Source organism: Podarcis liolepis, assembly GCF_965112155.1.
Source record: "Podarcis liolepis genome assembly, chromosome: 3".
NCBI lineage: Eukaryota > Metazoa > Chordata > Lepidosauria > Squamata > Lacertidae > Podarcis > Podarcis liolepis.
The window spans coordinates 14,622,100-14,644,396 of record NC_139557.1 but is presented as its reverse complement, the minus strand read 5'-3'; the positions used below and the strand labels follow the sequence as shown (position 1 = coordinate 14,644,396).

The following is a 22,297-nucleotide window of genomic DNA, read 5'->3' as shown; positions in this document are numbered from 1 at the left end:
GGGACTAGCCAGCACTGAGCTCTGCAGGATTCGTTCAGTAAAAAGAACGTACACTTCGTTTTGTGAAAATACTGCTTCTAGGAAGTTAACTTGATGCCTTCAGTCCACCATCAAAGACAATCTAAATTTGCTCCCAAAGCAAGAAGCACTAGACTATGGTTGTGACTATGGTCACAATTAGGTTGTCACAAGGAATTGCTCAGTCACTGTAGCCTCCACCGTCTGGCAGTTTTGGTCAGACAAGTTGACTGTACTAGATCAACTGTAACTGACCCCATTTCCTCCATTACTACAAATGTTATATTAAGAGATGTCCATGACATATTCCACTCTGGCTGCAGTTGAGCATGAACTCGAGACACTTGGAGAAAGGCACAGCTAGGCATCTCCTCCCTTCAACTCCCAATCGTACTGAAACTCTGTACAAGTTATTATCTTAAGAGATGTTCTGCATTTTCATTCAAGTTCTACACTGTCCCTACAGTCCCAAAAAAGACCTGTGCAGTTTCATTCTTTTGGGTCTTGCTTCCTTGCACAAGAAACACAGAATGAGAAGTTTCAGTTTGCCAGGAAGACTTTGGGGCACTTATTTAAGGAAGGATTTAACTCCCCCCCCCAAAAAAAAACCTATGGTCTACATGTACATTGACCGTGCTATGTAAGAGAGCTGCAAACAAAAGCCAGTGTGGTGTAGTGCTTAAGAGTGGTAGACTCGTAATCTGGGGAACCGGGTTCGCGTCTCCGCTCCTCCACATGCAGCTGCTTGGTGACCTTGGGCTAGTCACACTTCTCTGAAGTCTCTCAGCCCCACTCACCTCACAGAGTGTTTGTTGTGGGGGAGGAAGGGAAAGGAGAATGCGAGCCGCTTTGAGATTCCTTAGGGTAGTGATAAAGCGGGGTATCAAATCCAAACTCTTCTTCAAAAAAAACCCCTAACCTTCCTTGGTTCACATCGTGAGGCCTAGCCAGCTTCTAAGATGTTTTGGCATTCACTGGTATACAGCTCAATACAGAATTTAGAAAACCCTTGCCAAAACATGGGAATCGAAAAGGCAACAGGGATCCTCCAGCAGTTGTGACTTCAACCCTAGAGGTGCACTCTTCATTGTCTCTCAAGGCAGACGGATGCCAACAATAAACAAATAAAACCAGCAGGATCAGGAACTGTCAAAATACCATTCTGAAAGGAATTCCACACCTCATGCTCTTCGGAAAATGTGATTAAGGAACCCTGTTTGTATGAGTGTACTGCAACTTGTATGGGAGAAAAGCTCAATCCAACAAAAAAAGCAGCAAAGCTACTTAAAATACTAAACTTTATTTTCACATTTACATTTAAGTTTCCCCATTTCCATTTTTGACCACCACTACTATGCATTATCAAAACATTCCATACATATTTGAAATTAAAAGGGTGGAGTCCTGGTCTTAAAAACCGAACAGGCATTTTGGACAACACATTCTTGGCAAAACATTCTGGACGACATTAATCAAGACTCTGTAGGGAAAGCTTTAGCATTTATAAAAAGGACAGCCAGATATTAATGGTTATACACACAGAACTGAAACTTTGAAAGGAGTCATTTGTTAACTTCTTGCTCACAGAGTCTGCCTCCACTGCCAGAGTGCTTGAATAACCTAAAACACACCAAAAATAAAAAAGGTTAGTTCCGTCTTGATCTTCCTTTAGAGTACAAATTGCATTAAGCACCAGAAAAGCTATTTAAAACAATAAATGATCTGCATAAAGTATTTATGGGCATGGAATTTTCCACTTAAAAGTTTCTTTCATCTAGGTACAGTTAGCAGGACAAGTGTATATGAAATCCAAGTCTGTGCTAATTTTATAAAAAAAAGCTTACCAAGTACACCACTCAGTACACCAAGATTAAAATTACCCAATATATTTTGCCTTTTAAGACTGCTCACACCCTATAAAGCATAGTAAAGGAAAGCAAAAGGAAGGGTGTGTCTCAGCTAGGCAAATACTGTCTGAACTCTGCCTGCCCTGCCTTATGTCCAAATCCACTTCAGTAGCTGAACTAGCTGCTTTCAAACATTCTCCCTTCAACGGGCCACAATTTCCACCACCCTCTCCCTCCCGACAGCTTTGAAGTGTTTGGGGGAAAGCAGAAAAGCATAACAATTTTGTTTAAGGAATTTTGATAGTGAAATTTAAGATTTACAGGTCTAACCCAATACAGCTTGCTTCCTGATACCAGCACCACCACCTCCTGGCATGCTGTCACACAGTAATTTGGTTGACTTTGGGAAAGGAAAGCATCAAGACTGCCAAAGGTTCTAGTGCAGTAGTTCTTCCCTGCAAAAAGGAAACTGAAGGGAAGGCTAGCCAAATTCGGCAGTAGAAAACCACAACACCATTTTACTTGGTCAAAATGGGGCTGGAGAATCCTGTGGGTTTAAAAGTGAAGAGACACCGGCCATCAAAATGGAGAAAAATGTTTCCTTTCCCACAAACAGCTTCCATTTATCTAGTCCAAGTACTGCTTGTAGCTGAAGCTCTAAAATGTGTGGAAAGTGATTGGGAAAGGGGGCAACAATTTATTCTAACAATTTTATCAAGACCTGATTGATTCCATTACCTTCTGGTCCTCTGTCCTGAAACAATTCTTAATGTAATTCACAAACTTAGCCTCCACCTTAGGCAAACTGGTTCCCTATTGCAAAAAGAAAATAACAGTGAAACGTAAGATTGACACAAGAACTGAAAGACTTTTAGCCTGTGTGGTACATGGAAATAAATTACTACACAAATTTTAAGATAATCTGATTCACATGCAACATTCTGGAGGACCTTTGCTACTATCAGAGACAAAGCATGCCAATTCCTGTTCACAAGACAACATTTGTTCTAGTGAGATTGCAGGAATAGGGGAAATGTAAGATCTGAGTGCCTAGGGGAGAATTTTTTTCCTCAGCATTTTTTTTTTTGCCCAGTTGGGGGGGGGATCAGAAATTGGGGTAGTGGTGCTTGTGATTATAGCATTTGGCTGCACAATGAAACAAGCAACTCGCCTGAATCCTGTTGCTTTTCACGTGCCTTAGATTCCTCCATCTTTTTGCATGAAATGAAATAACTGTATATGTAGAAGTACAGATACAATCAAGGGGATTAACATGAAGTAGTGAGAAGCTTAATGAAACAAAGCTTCTGAAGAACACAAAACTCAAAAGTTCGGAATCAGAATTTGTGGATTTCTCACAAACAAACCCAAGTTGCAAAATTAAGTTTGTATTTACTGACATGAATGCAACATGCATGTTCAGGACTGTTAATCTTGCACCTACAGCAACTATGGTATTTTCAGCCTGTACATATTTACTCAAGCAGTTCCCAGTATTCAACCGGGCAGGACTGTATATAGCTTGAGTATAATGATAACATGCAACAGATTAGCGTAGTTATTTACCACTAAAATGCATTATAGAAATTATTTTTTTGAGCTTTTTCTGCAAGGCATGTTTATTTCCACTTAATGCTGAGGTCTTTGTGATATTTAAGTCCAGATAATAAAACCTTCCTTCATTTATTTGAAACGCTGACAGTTTCAGTATTCAACTTCACCACCTCCTCGCCAGCACACATCAATTCATCCAACTGGTAAACAGATACACTTTGTGTGCAGCACTTTGTAGTCTGTTTATATCACTGGGAAAGATAAAGGGACCCCTGACCATCAGGTATAGTCATGGCCAACTCTGGGGTTGCGGCACTCATCTCGCTCTATAGGCTGAGGGAGCCGGCGTACATGTGGCCAGCATGACTAAGCAGCTTCTGGCAAACCAGAGCAGTGCACGGAAACGCCGTTTACCTTCGCCCTGGAGCAATACCTTTTTATCTACTTGCACTTTGACGTGCTTTCGAACTGCTAGGTTGACAGGAGCAGGAACCGAGCAACGGGAGCTCACCCCATCGCGGGGACTTGAACCGCCAACCTTCTGATAGGCAAGTCCTAGGCTCTTTGGTTTAACCCACAGCGCCACCCACGTCCCCTATATCATTGGTACCTTTGCAATAATTGTACAACCAAAACAAAGCCACGCAGGGCAATATCCAATGAAGTCTGCCTGCTTGTACAACAGAAACCCACTTGTACAATGGGATTTTGCGTTTCACTTGCCTCCCTTCCCCCCGAAGTTCCCCCCATGTGCTTGACAGAAACCCCAAACCCATTGGATCAGATTTTGAAGGCATACAATGGGAAGGAGAAACAAGCAGTTTCCCTCATATATTATGTTGGGTCTCACCCTTTAAACATTTTAATAAATATACTCAATGGTATAACTGTGTGCGTGTTGACTAATTAAACATCTATGTTCTTAGAACAGAAGGTTAGTTTTGCAAAGTATTTCATATTGCTATTTCCCCCAAGATCTCATTTTTTTTCTTATAAAACAGATCGTCAAGTTTCCTGCAATTTTGTATCTATTAGATTTTGGTACATTCACCAAGCAGCCCATATAAAGGGCTTCTGCATCACTTATATTAAAATTCAAGCATATCAAAAATTTTACATTCAGTACCTGAACAAAGGATTTACATCTTCCTTGCCACTATGAGCTCAGCAGCAATTAAAATTTTCAGTAAGGCAATCTCTACTAGCCAGGTAGCCAGTAAACTTACCTTTTGTACGCTTGCCTGCATTTTTGCTTTCATCTCATCTACGGTGAAGGTTTTTGGTGCTTTTGGACTCTGTGGTTTCTTCTCTTTATGAGACTCCGGAGTCTAAAACAGAGCAACTTAATTACATTTCTCAACAATATGACAACATAGTATTTACTATCTGGTCATTGTGCCCAATGCCTTCTGTTTACACTATATGCTTTGGTTTCAGATTCAGATTATTAACACCAATTTATTTTCTGCTGTGTAAGGCAAATGGTGTGTACAACCAAGTAGCAAATGCCCTTGTGCCAATATAATGTTGCATCTGCTAGACAGGGGTAAAAGGTGTCAAGGTGTACAACCACAACTGTCTAGCTTGTACAAGAAGTCCAGATATACAGCCCTTCTAAAAACATGGTCATTTCATCAACTACATTAATGTGAATTCTAGTTTTCGTCTCCTGTTACATGTGAGAGCTATTTTAAATCAGGTATTGAAATTCCACAGCTAACTTCCATAAGTTTGTAGTGAACAGATGTTCAAATAATTCCCAATTATTTTACAAATTTGCAGGCAAATTATGAATACCAATATTAAGGAATTTATACCTACTTTTGACTTGGGTGTTCCCAGCTTGGAATCTTTCCCATTCTGGTTTGATTTTGGTGTGTTCTTTGCAGAAGAATCTCGGGCAGGCTAAAATAGGAATAAATGTAAGAATCTATCAGTGCTCCACTTTATGTGAATCTGCCAAAAGATTCCATTCTCTACTAGCCAAATACCACATTTGCAAATAGGGTGTCAAAATGACTAGGTGTAAAATAATCATACCATGGACAAAAATTCCTTATTATGGTCAGTTTATTCTGTAGCTCGATATCATATAGGCACTGTCTAATTAAATTATTTGCTTTACTGAAGCTCAGTGTTAATAATAACTGTTGTGGTGATAACCTAGAAAAGTAAAGCTTTTGGTTGACATTGCACTTTGCAGTGCTAGAGACCTTTTGAAATCAACCAACTTAAGACTTAAGTCCATTCATTTCAGTGGGTCTACTAAACACAACTTAGTTGGAGATCATCTTATTTTTTCTGAAAGAAACATGAATGCATTACAAACTTAATTAGTAACACACTACGAACACAAGTAAAAATTGGCAACTGGTACAAACAAAATAACTACAATCTTAGACTCTACTAACTTGCATTTAACCAATAATGTTATACTTGATTAAAACTTAGTACCCATAATTCATTTTTACCTTGATTCACAATTTTAAATTAAGATTCCTAGTAATGCAAGTTAAATTGATTTTCATAGCCTTAATGGTTTTAAATCTCATAACACACAAAATCACAAATCCTATCTTTTAAAAATATTAACAAAATCCCCAACTCTTGTTCACAGACATGTTATACAGACATATAATGAACTCAGATAAAGGAATTGTTAATGGAAAGTGAAAGCTACAACTGAAAAATCTCTAATCCAACTTAATCTTTAAGCCACAGTGCCACCTAGTGCCCCATGTCTGTAAAGTAACATAAAAGTAGCGGACTTTTATCATTTTACTTCTCCAAAGAATAAGATCTTACTTGAATGTGAAAAGAAAATACTATCCCGGCTGATAGCTTTACATAATCTAAGTCAATTTACTACAGTTGTTCCATACTAAAATTTTACTTTAAAATCATTTATTTTAAAAGCACCTTCCTATTTCCACCTATCTATCCAAAACAAAAGCTACATTTCCCTCTGGAAGGGAATCTTCTGTCCCCACTTAGACAAGTAGATTTTACTTACAGCCCAGGCCAAGGGAACAGAACAGGAAGTGCTATGACAGGGGAGACATTCACTCTCTCTCCTAATCCCAAAGCTCTCAACTCAAAAGGCATAAGCACAGATTCACTGAGTCAAGGCTGGTCAACTTCCCGGTCTAGCCCAGGCCTTGAAAAGGAGTCAATAAAGTGCCGCAACTTACTCCTGCCAATGTGCTTAAACAACCGTTTGTTGATTAATGAAAACAAAAGGTGATGGGAAGAAGAAAAAAGATTCAGGAACTATGGATACCACATTGACAGTTCTAGGCGAGGAAGAGCCAAATAGCACTTGATCCTGGACTGTGCAATAGAGGGAGGGAGCCTCAGTTTCCTCACTCAGAAGCTTCCTTTCAAGATTAGGCCAGTTCGGAGCCCAATCCCTTCAAACACTGACAAGCCAACAGCGCTTATCAGACATGTTTGCTTTTTAATTTGGGAATGCAACTGTTGTTGCTTTGAAGCACCAAGACACAGAGCTGAAGCACAGAGGACTAAAAAAATGTTTCAGAACCAGAATTTTGAGACCGTACAAGGGTATTGGACAGTACCAGTCTTAAGACAGGGGCAGGCAATGTTTGCATATGAACCAGCTAGTAATTATTAACTCTCAGAGACTGATTTAAACCCGTGCTTGATTGAAAGCATTCTTCAACTAAAAAGAAACCCCCTTCTGAATTGGTGATAGGGTATAAGGAGGTTTTGACAGGTAATCAGTAGCAAATAGCAATTTTCGCACTATTTGCACCAACATGGCAGACAGGAACTCACAAAATAATTGTTTTAATGTTTTTAAATCACCTCGATCATTTCAGTGGGATAGAAATCATTCTGTCAAAAATAGCTCAGTTCTTTTTCAGCAACTGTTGTCACCAAATTGTGAGACAAGATACTGGAAAATGTTTTCTTTGCTATGAGGGTTGGGATACAATACTTACACTTTATATTCAACCACATCATTCCAATAGCATAAACAAACAACCTGTAGAAATGTTAATAATCCCTTCTGTAAGTACAAAGTTATACATTGTGAAGTGATTTCTGAATTGTACATAATTACTCACTTTTTTTGCTGGAGTCTTCTCTTCCTCCTCATCATCATCCATGTCGTCATCGTCACTACAATTAAAAATTCCAATTATTATCAACACCCAAAAGCATGGTAATTTAAGAATCTTTGAGGGCCCTCATCCAACTTGTATTATACCAGTAAGAGATAAACAGAAGTGGAAACTACAACTTAATGTGAACTGGGTTGGGGGGCGACACACTAACTCAGAGCAATGCCAATTTCAGAGCATGTATAAGCATTCCTAATTTAATTCTGGTCTTTTTAAGGTGCTCTGGAGATCCTTTCTGAATTTAAAGCAGGGTAGGAAATCCAACTAAATAAAGTAAAAAAAATGCTGCTTGTCTTTTCACTAGCAAAAACTGAAATTTTGCTATTAATGGCAACATTTTAACAAGGCACATGTATCCTCACAAATATTCATAAATAAAACAAACCGATCAATCTAAATAACTACTTTTTAAAAAGACAATTTTTCTGGGTGCGAAGCTGACATTTATTGGCAAATTGTTAAAAACACTGAACATATTCCAAAAGGTAACTTACTCATCATCATCATCTTCGTCGTCTTCATCGTCGTCGTCATCCTCTGTCAGCTTTACTTTTTTCTTTTGAAGAAAGAACGTATGGAAGGGATTACAAATACGTCCAATGTTTTGATTCTAAGTTTAGACCTGCTAATGTAGGATTCACCACTGAAGTCTTCGCTGGCACCTAGAAGGCCTCTGAGTTTCCTCCACTGACTATCCCTTTAGTTATGGAATTGTGAGGATGATTACCTTTTTCTTCCTTGAAAAGTAGAGCTGAAAAAGGAAGTTGGAAGTGACGATATGCCTTACTTCCTCTTTCAGTTCTATATTCTTCCTTCCTAGGGCACAACAGCACTCCCTTAAAAATCAAAATGTACCCACCGATCCAAAAAGGGTGGCAACCAATTTAAAATAAAGTCTTTTGGTCTTTTTTACACACACCACATGATAAGGCTTCATCTAATTTATATACAAAATTTGGTTTTATTTTACTCCTAAGTCTAGATTCACAGAGGACCTATGCAAAACTTCTCTTGCCAACCATACAAGCTAGAACACAGGTGCTTGTGTGAGGAAACCCATTCCTATAGAGACACTATCAATTCCAAAGCAGCCATTTCTCCCCCCCCCATCAGCTTACCTGTGGAACTTTAGCCAATGTCACACCTGCAGGCCTTTTTGCTGTGTTGTGTAGTACCTTATCATCATCATCTTCTTCATCTTCAGAAGATTCTGGTTCTTCTTCTAAAGCTGAAAATATGGAACAAGTCAAGTAAGGCTACACACAACTTTTCAACATTATGGCAGGCCATAAGAGATGCATTCACTTTACCAAATTTATGTGTTCAGACAGAAATTAAGTGAAACAGAGAAGAGAGGTCACTTTCTTACCTACGAGATGTTGACCACTGACATAAACTGGTCCTGAGCCACTCTTCAACCTCAGAATTACTGGTGGTGTGATTTCAAAGCCACCTAATGAAACCTGAAGGGGGAAAACGTACAAAGCATAGCTGAAATATTTGCATCATATAGACAGCATTGCCAAAGCTACATAACTCACAATTCCCAACAGGTCTAGAAAAGGCATTGGATTATCATACATCTCTAACTCAAACAGGCAAAAGTGGTCTAGGGTTCTGCATGAAGTAAAAGCAGAACCTCTTTCCCATTTTATTTGCTAGAGTCCAAACTAGTATTTAAAATGATAGAACTTTATAAAAGCTAAACATTTTTCAGCTGGCTGAAAGCCCTTTCTTAGTTGAACCTATGCATTTAATGGAGCAGTTTCAGCCAAGCTACTTTAGCCTTTGAAGTGTTACAGGACTTCTTGAAAAATGGGTGATTCAAAACTGAGTAAGACAGAAAATTGCAACAGACATCTGACTAGCCAAAACCCGTTATTCACAAGGTTTCTGCCAAAACAACTAATGTACAAAAACCTAAATGAGGGAATATTCTTTAACAAATTGAGAGAAAAATGCCAAAGGTTGTATAACGAATCACAGTAAAGGCATTTCATGTGTTTATCAACCTAATGAAAGCCTGGATTATGTAACTTTGTCGATTTTATCTGTTTTTAGAAATGCATATCTGTTTTTATTTACAAAGGTAATAGCTCGGGGGGGGGGGGAGCCCACTTAAGGCAGCTTACAGACCATAAAAACATGATAGACGTGGAAAACCTCAGGCCAGGAGGCCAGATGTGTCCCATAGAGCCTCTCTTAGCTAGCTTATGGTGCTCTCCCCAGACAACACCCTCTCTTCCCAAAGCCACTCTCCTAAAAAGCCTTGCTCTGCACCCTCAAGCGCCAGGCTGCAATGTGTCCTTGAACTGTAATAAAGTTCTTGCTTGCCCGGGCAAAGAGCGGGGTAGAAATCTCAGACACTTGCATGAATTCAGTTCAGCCTGCTGTGTAGAGAGAGGAGCCACATCTTTTGCTCTGCTCCCTTTTGCCTCTGAACCCACCTGCAACTGACATGCAGTCCACACGCCTATAAACCACCCTGAGATCTCTGGCATACAAATTTAACTAATTAATATGGAAAAGGTTGCCTGTGAGGATTCTAACAGCCATCAATACATCAGTTTGAGAAAAGAAGCGTATGGCAGGAGCTGCCGTGTCCCCCCGTGCCGGACGCTTGTCACTAGCTCCGCTCACAGATCTGATCTGGGGAGAAGTGTGCTTCTGGAGAGAGCTGCCCTTAAGAACAAGACAGTCACAACTGCCACACACATCGGTGAGGACTTACTGCTGCTCTACACAGCCAGAATCTGCATGAACTGACCTATGTAACTGCACTGTAAGAACTGTAACAAAAAACCTGTGCCTCCTTGCCTTCCCCTCTTGCCTTCTTCTGTTCCTTTTTCCAACTGTGTCATCATGTCATTACAGACTGAGCCTGGGGTCAGGGATCATCTTAGTACAGTAATAATGAAAGGCACTCTGAGTGTCTTTTTGGCTAAAGGGTGTATATAAATGCTTTAAGTAAAATAAATAACCAAAATGGTCAAAGGCCTGGAAACGATGCCTTATGAGGAACGGCTAAGGGAGTTGGGCATGTTTAGCCTGGAGAAGAGGAGGTTAAGGGGCGATATGATAGCCATGTTTAAATATATAAAAGGATGTCACATAGAGGAGGGAGAAAGGTTGTTTTCTGCTGCTCCAGAGAAGCGGACACGGAGCAATGGATTCAAACTACAAGAAAGAAGATTCCACCTAAACATTAGGAAGAACTTCCTGACAGTAAGAGCTGTTCGACAGTGGAATTTCCTGCCAAGGAGTGTGGTGGAGTCTCCTTCCTTGGAGGTCTTTAAGCAGAGGCTTGACAACCATATGTCAGGAGTGCTCTGATGGTGTTTCCTGCTTGGCAGGGGGTTGGACTCGATGGCCCTTGTGGTCTCTTCCAACTCTATGATTCTATGAAATACCATTAGGCTGAAAAAGGGTCCATATTCCTGTACAATACATTCAAATTACAAAGTCATTTTAAAAACATAAGCCACTTAATGCAGATAAAACAATGTGATTCTCAGCAGAAATAAGAATCTATCTACTGTATGATAGCACTTTTTTAAAAAGCTGCAGTGGTAAGACTACTTCACAGCTGGCACCAAGAAACAAATGCTTGGCTACCAAGGCTGGCTGTATCTGCTAAGGCTTTGTCTATTCCCCATGCAAACAGATCAGAACATTAATTCTACTTGCAACTACAAAGCACAATTTTTATAATGTAGCTTCTGCCAGTTACAGTGGAATAAAAAGTTTCATGGTACAAAAAATGTACTGCTTCTAATTCTATGTAATTAAAATGACTTCACTTTGAGCATTTATTACTACTATTATTCATAACCTGCCCATCTGGCTGGATTTCCCCAGCCACTGAGCGGCTTACAGCATATATAAAAAACTGTAAAATATCAGAGATTTGAAATTTCCCAATACAGGGCTGCCTTCAGATGTCTTAGGCTGCTTTTTCAAAGAGCCCAAAGTAACTTAACGAATCAGTAATGTAGGATGAAGCTTTTCCATAATAGAAATTTTTTCACTTCCAGAAATGCATTGTTTCATAAAATTAGTAGTTTTAACAAATGAACACGTTACCTGCAAGGTTGGGCAGGTATTTCGAAATTCTAATAGTCCTTTAGGCATACTCACATTAGTATGTTGAGTAAAGCTTCACATTTGTTTAAACGTAATGGGTAAAATCCAACCATAACTGCAGATCAGAGTTGACAGAGGAGGTTTCCCCACCCCCAAATCCATTCTAAAGAGACCCACTTACCATGGAAAGAAGAGGAAGGAGATGTCTGCTCATGTGATACTGAATGTCATCCAACATTTACACAACATTAACGGTGCTTTAATTAATTATTCCCTAAACAAATAAACTCTATTGGGGGGGACTGTTTTTAACAGTGTCTTTCTCTTGTTTTTGCTTCCTAGATGTCAAACACTGAAATAAATTTAGATTACCATAAAAATGTCCAATAAGCCGACATCGCTACACAAAATAAAAAGACGAAAGCTAAGTCATGTAACCCAGTAAACTTGCTGACCAAATTAAGATGCAACACTAAACCACAGGTAAGAGCCAAGGTCACATGTTCAACCTTCCTTCAGCACAGGCATGAAGAGATCTTAAGTGTCCACTTTAGTTTTCAACTACGTAGCTACTGTACAATCAAAATCCTGTGAGAATACAACTAGAAAAAATGTGTAAGGGACTATCGTTATATAGTACTTAATTCATTCTGGAGATCCGTTCTTAAACTGAAACTATTCTTAACCTGAAGCACCACTTTAACTAATGGGGCCTCCTGCTGCTGCCACACTGCCGGAGAACGATTTCTGTTCTCATCCTGAAGCAAAGTTCTTAACTTGAAGCACTATTTCTGGGTTAGCGGAGTCTGTAACCTGAAGTGTTATGTAACCTGAAGTGTTATGTAACCTGAAGCGTATGTAAACTGAGGCACCACTGTATTTAGATTTCATCCCACCAATTTTAATAGATAAGCGAAAAACTTACCGTAGGCTGCACTGACATCTTCAAGGATGCCAGAGTGACAGTAATCTGCTTGCCTTCGTAGTCCAATGCTTCTGCTTCAACAACATGCAACTCATCTTTAGCACCAGCCCCTAAGCTAACCTGTAGAACAAGGTACAGTGTTTGACAAGGAAAACAGCTGAGGCTTACAGCCTTAGTGCTACAGCTACCCAACACAAAGAATAGTATACCAGACCAGCTTACTTTATTCTCAGTTGGTGCCATAACGTAAAGGTGTACTCGTTACTTCAAGGTTAATCAAGATGCTCAAGAACACCCCAGTTTTGACAATTGTCATATTAAGTGAATGGTGGTGGGGTCCTCAGGAAAGCCAGTCTTTGGAAGAGGAATGATAATTTAAGCCACCTTCTATATTTCATGCAGTGGTATTTTAACAGGTCTTCCATGGTAGCCTCAGGTGAAGCCACAGAAAGTGTGACCACAGCATAGTGGTACCAATACATATCAAGCCAATATCTAGATAGCTGCATCAAATACCCATTCTGGCCACATCAGTGAACTTTTCAGGTGCAATTGCCACAATGTTTTGCATCAGTACAGCCTGCAATTATTTTGCAGCACTTGTTCCAGTAGTTCTTCAGTATTTTCCAAGAATCAGCACTTACCGTTCTTAAAGAGAGCTGATGATCATTTTCTTCATCATTCACCTTGAAATGATATTCCTTGTCTGCCTTTAGTTCACAACCTGCAAAAGCAGCAATGCGTTTGCTATTAAATAGCTTGAATATTTAGCTCCCTTTACAGGCCTAACAGAGAAAATGTAATATGCAATCTTTTACACTTCTACTAAAAAAAAAAACGCCTGAACGGGCCTTACTCCCAAAACAGACTGCAGTCTGTGTCCTTGTTTAACCCACATGCAAATCCGAACAGATCTGCTTCACTTCTACATCTACAAAAAACAAAAACCCTTGGAAGTTTACAGTGTTCATAGCTGTCACAAATTGGGATCAGATCCAATCAGTCACAAGTTGGGATCAGATCCAATAGAGAACAAAATCCTGAGTACCATTTAAACATACAGGGGAAAGCTTTATAAGCACTGATCTTCCACTTACACCTCTTGTTAAAAGCACACAAACGCCTTGCCGTTCTAGAGCACCAATTAGTTTTTCACGGCGCACGATTCTACTTATATGCCTGCAGGTTACAAAGAACAGTTGCCATCTTGCGATTACACGGTTCCTCCTCATCTTGCAAGGTGCCATCATGCTCCGCCTACTGAAGCACATGGCCATCCCGAGGCCATTCTTTCTCCCCTCCCCGCTGGTACCACACTGCAATACCAGCCTCTGCAGCAGCTCTCTGCGCTTTTTCTCTCCCCCCCCCCCACAGCAGGCCTATAGGTCTGACATGAAATGACCTGTGTCAACTTGAAAAAGCACCGGCCGCAGAGCGTAAAGCGTTATTTCCACGGGGAAGCGTCTCGGGGCCAGAAAAATTAATTAACAATCGTAGTGTTTTCTTTCCCTACCCTATTTGTGTGGTCCGCTTTATTTTTGAAGCCGTGTAAGTCGCATTTGCTTCTTGAACCTGACCCCCCCCCCCAACTTCCAGGGCGCCCACGTGGCGAAGCGCATGGGGGAGACATGGAGCCAAAAGGCCCCTCATCCAACACCCCCCTCCTCCTCCTCCTCCAGCCACGTGAGAGGAAGGGGGAGGGGAGCGTCGCCAGGAACTGGTGGGCCCGGTGCCAAAGCGGCGGAGACGGCGTCCATTTAAGCGGGGAGGAGGTTGGAGGGGGTGGGAAAGGAGGACAAAGGAAGCAGCCGCCGCATTTCCAAACACACAGCAGGGCGGGGGGCAGCTGAGGGCCCCCTAATTCCCTCCGAAGCGCCAGCCACGTGGGGAAGCCCCCCCCCACCTTCCTTCCTTCCTTCCTTCCAGGCGCTTCGACCCGGCCCCGCCCTCCATGAAAAGCGGGCGAGGGGAGAACGCGGAGCGCGCGAGGGACGTTCGAAACGCGGGGCGAGGGGGGGGGGGAGAAGCCGCGTGGGAAAGAGGGCGTGCGCATGCGCCAAAGGGGTGGGGGGAGATAACCCCCCCGCCTCGTCTTTCCCTCACGCGGGCGGGCGGCCTAGGCCCTTTTACCGAAGAGGAAGGTCTGCGGCCTGAGGGAGCCCATGTTGTCCATGTCCATGCTGCTGTCCTCCATCTTGTCTGCTGGCCGCCGCTCACCACCTAACGCGGTCGTCGTCGGTATCACCTTTTCTCCCTCCTCAAGTCACGTCAGTCGCAGGAGCCGCGCGGACGGGGCGGAACAGGACGGAGGGCACCTGTGGGGCGGACGGATAGACAAACGCAACAGCACCAGCGCGCACTGCGAGAAAAAGGGCCCGCCTCCTTCCCGCCTCCCTGCATTTATAGATCCACAGGTCTCGCGAGAACTGCCGCAGGACCCCCTCACTCCTTTTTTTTGCGGCGCCGCCGGCTCCCTTCCAATCAACTTCAGCTGGCGGGAGCCGACGGCTTCAGGGGCGCATGCGCCTGAGAGGATGGGCGAAGTGTTCTACAGACGCGAGTGGGTGGTCGCTGCGCGCATGCGCTCTCGCCTTCCACCCTGTCATCCTTCCGCGCGGCCCCGTTGAGGCGCTCTCGCGCATTACGCAGCTGTGCTGGGTCAATATCACTCAGCTGAGCCCTTTTTAAATAAAAAAAATTGTAATTAGTTCTGTTTTTTTCTTTTGTCATGAGGCTGGTGCCCAACTAAGAATTCCGTTATGCTCCATATGCATGCCATAAACCCAATGCTTTTTTTCTGGGGGAAACGCATACCCCTAAGCATTTTGTGAATTTGTATTTATTTTCCCCGATTTGAACTATAAAATGGTGGTTTTCTTGAGTCAAAATGAGAGTACCCCTATACATAAAAAAGCACTGCATAAAAATAAACCTATCAGACTGACTGGTGTGTTGTTTTTTGAAAACTCAAAAGCCTTTAGCAGCTTTGGGAAAGCATGCATTTTAAAAGAAGTAGAATGTAAATAAACAAAACTTGTTTTATTTGTGCTGGATATGTCTTGATATACTGCTTTCCTAAAACTCAGACCGTTTGACATCATCATCATCATAGGATCAGTCTAGTGACATAATTTGCTTCATAATGGAACCATAAAGCAGAGATGAGTGTAATATTAGGTGAAAAGAGAACCCCAGGGGAGTGATGGTTACAGATGCACAACCGTCCCCAGTGTCATTTGTGAAATGTTTGAATGTGGAGTTGTGTCCATTTCATTTGCTTTTCCCGTTTCTCTCATTCTCCCAACACTCAACCCTGACATACTTGTAAAAACAGGGTGGCAGGTGGGTGTGCGCAATGCTTCGAGAGTGTGCTAAATGCACCTACCACATTTGCACGTGATCCACTGAGCTACGAGCCATTATAAAATCTGGCATACCAAATGTTATGTACTGAAGTTTTCACCCTGGGCCAGCAGGGGGATACTGTATAGTTTTTACTCAGGTCCACATATGCAAATAAGGGATCAAAAGTGACGTTCAGTGATTGGATAGTTACAGAAAGTTGTTACAGTTACGTCGTACTGGAGCTCTATATAAGCAGGCTGACTGAACCCTTCAGTTCAGTTCTGTTCTGGCCTGTGAATAAACAAGAGCTGTAGAATCGCTGTCGTCTGATATGTTCACCCAGAACTTAACACCAAACATAAGACGTTTTCATGCATTTGCTTGTACAATTCGCTGGACAAATTGCTGGTCCTTGGGGCATATAAGCAGTATGCATAACTGTGACCATATCAGCTCCCCCCCCCAAAAAAAAGACCAAATGGCCATTCTAAGGTTGGCACATTGGTGGAGCATTGAATTGTCATTGTAAGTGTAATGCACTGAGTTTTTATTATGATAAGAATTTTTGTCATTGTATGAGGCATGTATTGAATGAGGTTATTATAAGCATGTTATATATAATTTAGAGTTCCTTTCCAGGCTGAACAGAAGGCTATTCACAAAACAGAGATTGAAATCCGGGTATCTCATTGTTGGAGTTCCATTAGGCACAAATATACACAGAGAGAATTTCTCTCCTGGACTTATTTCAGAAATATTTGGACTGCCTGGCTTTAAGATACTGAGTTGCACAAGTCATTATTATTTTGCCATTGTATAAAGATTTTATGTAATAGAAGGTGTTGAAATGCTGTACATTATTGTTAATAACTTTTGTAAACTACATACAGAGTTGCTTGGTTTTTTGTTTATCTCTCTCTATTCCTTGGGCTTGGTATTCAGGGAAGTTTTTAATGTGTGATATTTTAGTGTATTTTTTGTTTCTATGGAAGCCGCCCAGAGTGGCTGGGGAGACCCAGCCAGATGGGCAGGGTACAAATAATAAATTATTATTATTATATTATAGTATTGCCACTCTCACTATGCTGGAGTTGGGCTTGGTTGCAAATTGGCAGTCACATGATAACAATGTGACAACAGCCTTCTGTTTTTATGTATATAGGGAGAAATGTTGTTAAACATATTTATGGGCAACACAGCCATTAGATTTTGTGAATACAGAGACTGATTATAAAGCTCATTTAAGTTTGTTAACTTTTTGTTTTATGGTATTGCCTTATTAGCCGGGATTATTTTTCCTTTTTGGGTTTCTATTTTCTCTCATTTGCAAATAATTGTATTCCATAGCTAGGCAGCTTATTTTTCCAAGCAATAGTATGGATAATATACCGTAAGTCCTGATCTCCATCATCTCTTTTATATGCAGGCCCATAATCTCCTGCATTCTTATTAAGATTATTGCCAAATATTTCACTGCTCTGTCTTATTATCTTTAATACCTCTTCCAGGGACATGGATATCGCCTCAGAGGGGAAACTATCATATTTGATCTGCAAAACTGAAAACTGCAACCAGTGTATGATTTAGTGAGTTATGCAGGTTCACAGGTGGTGAGAGTATTCCTTCAAATCAAACAATGAAAATGTATTTCCTAAAGCTCTGTGCATTCTGTCTCTAATCAAAATATGGCTTCATTATTTCCTTCTTACTTGCAAATGAATATCTTAATTGCTATTTTTAAAAAAATAAATAAAAAGACTATACTGTGCGTAAATCAAGTTATAAAAGTTATTAAAAGAAACACCCAGATTCTCTACTTTTTCCAAAGCAGAAGCGATCATAGCAAATGTTTTAGAGAGTAATGTGTTTTTGCAGCACTTTGCTTGCAGAGTCTGTTCAATCTTTTTTTCATTAAAGAGGCAGCTGTTGTGGTTTCTTATCTGATAGTAGCTGGGGGCAACTGTGTCCAGGAATAGTGAAGAAGACCTTGGTGTTGGGATAGGACTGATGTACACAAGATGGGAATCACAAGACAGGCAAGCACATAGGGCATGATAAAAGTCTGTGATTTTCTCAGGACAAGTTATCCGCTGCTTACTGTTGTAACAATTTTTGTACCTTGAAAATAAATAAAAACAATATTTTTAAAAAGAAAAAAAGAAACTGCCATACACCAAGCAAGGCTACTACAGTAGTTGGTCCGGGTTAGTATCGTCTACCAGGGATCAGCAAACTTTTTCAGCAGGGGGCCGGTCCACTGTCCCACAGACCTTGTGGGGGGCCAGACTATATTCTGAAGGGAGGAAAAGAATGAATTCCTATGCCCCACAAATAACCCAGAGATGCATTTTAAATAAAAGGACACATTCTATCCCAACAAAAAGGGAATGGTTAAGTAAACTATGTGAGTATCTGGAGTTAGCAAAATTGATGGATATAATAAGGCATAAATCTAAAACTATGGTACAGAAACAATGGGAAGGCTTAAATGAATATTTACACAAACAGGGTTCAAGCACAAAAGTTTGGTTGTGCTTAGACTAACCTTTTGAAGAATACAGAGAATACAAAGATTAGATGGACATGAAAGAATTTAAGGAAAGGAAGTGACTGAAGAACAGTTGTAAAGGTGAATTAGATAACCAAGAGACATGTGGTGAATGCGGTGGAAGTCTTTTATAATATTTTAACTAGGATTTAAATATTGTAATGTTTGAAGTATGAATTTGGAATAATTGATTATGAAAAGTATTTCTTCTCTTCATTCTTTTTCTTTTATCTTTTGTCTTTCTAGTCTGCATTCTTGAAAATTGTGTAGATGTCGGGAATCAAGCCCATATCAGGAGAAACTGGCAACTCTCCCAGGCACCCGTCTTGATCTCCTGTTGACCTTCCTGTCTGCATTCCCCAGCAGCATCCAGGCTAGGTCGCAATAGGCGATCCTTCTCAGCGTGAGAAGAACACCCCCCCTCTTTCCTGCCCCCCCCCCCACCGGCAGAGATAGACAGAAACGTATTTACATGCCCTTATTTCTGTCTTTGCAGCATTACAAAAAACATGACTGCTCTCTTCAAACTCCGGCAGTCGAGAGAGAACAAACACATGCTGTACTTCCTGTACTGCTCATATTACACTCTGAGCTAATTCCGGTGCTTCGCACTGTAAATAGACTGTCCCTCTGTTTCCCACGGACAGTCCCAACATTCCCATTATGTTTTGCTTTTAAGCTACCAGCAGCTCGCGGCTGCATTGCTTCAATATCATAACAGTTTTTAGGTATGGTTACGTATTGTTTCTATTTCTTTTTTCTATTTTGGGGGGTAACATTTAATAAAATAATAATAATAAAGGACACATTCTACTCATGTAAAAACACACTGATTCCTGGACCGTCCACGGGCCAGATTTAGAAGGCGAATGAGCTGGATCCGGCCCCCAGGCCTTAGTTTGCCTACCCATGATCTACAGTACACTGACTTTCAGTGGCTCTCCAGGGTGTCAGAGAGGGAATCTTTCCCAGCCCAGTAGGACCCACCCCCCATTGCTCACCTACATCCCAAATGTCCTGTTCAGTTGCAGGAGGATAAAATTAACATTTGAAGTGAGAAGGACTGAGCAAGTGAAGAATGGTAAGTGAAGGCTCTGTTTGCAAGGGAACCAGGAGAGAAGAACAGAACAACATGTACGCAGGAGCTATTGCTATGACTGTTGGGGACAAAGGAGGGAAAGATAAGAACATTGCTATGTGTCATGATTAAAGCAGTAGAAGCTAGTTGAATGAAGGATTGCCATAGATGGACATAACCTCTCCTTTGCTTGTAAGGGTATAAATGTTTGTGCTGCTTTCATATTTGGTGAAATTGTTTGCTATTTGAGGTTTGACTGAGAGTTGTAGTCTGGATCTTATTGGCCGTCCAGGCTGAAACAACAGAGTATAACAAGCATAGGCAAACTCGGCCCTCCAGATGTTTTGGGACTACAACTCCCATGATCCCTAGCTAACAGAACCGGTGGTCAGGGATGATGGGAATTGTAGTCCCAAAACATCTGGAGGGCTGAGTTTGCCGATGCCTGGGGTACAGGGTGTTGAACCCCAATATTTCCCCAACAGTATAGGTGGAACTGGTGTTCCTGGAAGGCATTGTCAGTCTCTGGAGTCCTGAGGCAGAGTAAAAAGGTAAAGGAACCCATTGACTGTTAAGTCCAGTCAAAGGCGACTATGGGGTTGCGGTGCTCTTCTCGCTTTCAGGCGGAGATGTGGCATTTGTTGTTTATGTGAACTGTTCCTTTTCGGCAAGTTCTTTGCAGGTCTTAGACAGGGGCAGACTGATGAAGCCCCATGTTGTGATCCATATCCCCTCGCTGGTTCTTATATGCTGACCGTGCCATGATGAGCTTGTGGGTTACCTGAAATTCCACCCATCAACATAACTAGGTGCTGATGTCTAGGGTTCAACATTGGCTCTAGACTGAAATGTTTTTATTCTATGTACATAAAACCACCTGTTGCCTTTCTTGGCAGGGATACTGGAGTGGCTTGCCAGTTCCTGCTCCAGGTGGATCACGTTTGGACAAAACTCTCCACTATGACCTGTCCATCTTGGGTGCCCTGCTCGGCATAGTTCATAGCTTCTCTGAGTTATTCAAGCCCCTTCGCCATGGCAAGGCAGTGATCCATGAAGGGGCAGAGACATCACCTTGCCGACAAAGGTCCGTATGAAGCTATGGTTTTCCCAGTAGTGATGTATGGAAGTGAGAGCTGGACCATAAAGAAGTCTGATCGCCGAAGAACTGATTCTTTTGAATTCTGGTGCTGGAGGAGACTCTTGAGAGTCCCATGGACTGCAAGAAGATCAAACCTCTCCATTCTTAAGGAAATTAGCCCTGAGTGCTCACTGGAAGGACAGATCCTGAAGCTGAGGCTCCAATACTTTGGCCACCTCATGAGAAGAGAAGACTCCCTGGAAAAAACCCTGATGTTGGGAAAGATGGAGGGCACAAGGAGAAGGGGATGACAGAGGACGAGATGGCTGGACAGTGTTCTCGAAGCTACCAGCATGAGTTTGACCAAACTGTGTGAGGCAGTGGAAGACAGGAGTGCCTGGCGTGCTCTGGTCCATTGGGTCACGAAGAGTCGGACACGACTAAATGACTAAACATAAAACAGCAACAGAAAACTGCACCCAAGGCAGAATTGAGGCAATGTAGGATGTGATAGCATAGGATTTTGATTACATTGATTGGTCAAACAACCCTTCCTCCTGCACTCCCCCCTCCCTAGGTTCGCCCCATTTCCCCCTATTGCACCAATATCATATGGCTAGCATGATGCTTCCACTATTAGTGAAATGCCTTTTACAAATCTGATCTTTTACAGACTAAAAGAAATAAATATTGCATGATGCATTAGTTTGAAAAATCAGAAGGAAAAGAGAAACAGACAATAGCAAAGTCATAAAACTTAAAAGTACAAAATTAAGCCTAGGGACGGAGCCCCAAAACTGGTAGTTGAATAGATAAAATACCGTGCACCTTCCAAGGACAGACTTGTGGAAGACTTCTTTAAATCCGGCCTAAAATCCCAGTTCAATAATGGAGACAGAGAGAGAGAGCACTAATAGCATTTGAACAATACCTTTCCCAATTCAATATAATTGATTTATTGCCTGTCCAATGAAGCCATCAAGTGTACAAAATGATTAATCTTATATTTCTGCTGCTGTCTTCTCTAAAGAATACAGCAGCGGCAGCAACCTGATTCAAATATAGACCACAGGGGAAAGGCATTCCTTCTCCAGGCCTGTATTATAGCAGATGCTATAATACAGGCCTACAAAACAGTTCACCATTTTTAAAGGCTAGTACAGGGCCTTCATGCGAAAGGCTGAACTGGATGAATCCCAAGCCGGAATTAAGATCGCCGGAAGAAATATCAACAACCTCAGATATGCAGATGACACAACCTTGATGGAAGAAAGTGAGGAGGAATTAAAGAACCTTTTAATGAGGGTGAAAGAGGAGAGCGCAAAATATGGTCTGAAGCTCAACATCAAAAAAATGAAGATCATGGCCACTGGTCCCATCATTTCCTGGCAAAAAGAAGGGGAAGAAATGGAGGCAGTGAGAGATTTTACTTTTTTGGGCTCCATGATCACTGCAGATGGTGACAGCAGTCACGAAATTAAAAGACGCCTGCTCCTTGGGAGAAAGGCAATGGCAAACTTAGACAGCATATGAAAAAGCAGAGACATCACCTTGGCGACAAAGGTCCGTATAGTTAAAGCTCTTGTTTTCCCAGTAGTGATGTATGGAAGTGAGAGCTGGAACATCAAGAAGGCTGATCGCCGAATAATTGATGCTTTTGAATTCTGGTGCTA

At 41.5% G+C, this 22,297-nt stretch overlaps 1 protein-coding gene across 2 annotated transcripts; it reads right to left on the bottom strand.

The window, feature by feature from the left end:
• Positions 1-1,299: 1,299 nt before the first annotated feature.
• Positions 1,300-15,073, bottom strand: NPM1 (nucleophosmin 1). Of its 2 annotated transcripts, XM_083493830.1 has the most exons (11): positions 14,706-15,073; positions 13,220-13,299; positions 12,576-12,695; positions 8,937-9,030; positions 8,686-8,795; positions 8,062-8,123; positions 7,511-7,565; positions 5,241-5,324; positions 4,646-4,747; positions 2,604-2,678; positions 1,300-1,638 (listed from the first exon to the last, which is right to left on the bottom strand). In XM_083493830.1, the coding sequence occupies exons 1-11, from the start codon at positions 14,767-14,769 to the stop codon at positions 1,600-1,602; spliced, it is 885 nt and encodes a 294-aa protein (XP_083349956.1). In that variant the 5' UTR covers positions 14,770-15,073; the 3' UTR covers positions 1,300-1,599. The 2 variants fall into 2 exon arrangements, with proteins under 2 accessions (XP_083349956.1, XP_083349957.1); XM_083493831.1 differs by lacking the exons at positions 1,300-1,638; positions 2,604-2,678 and adding an exon at positions 3,042-3,098 and having other exon boundaries at positions 14,706-14,974.
• Positions 15,074-22,297: the final 7,224 nt, after the last annotated feature.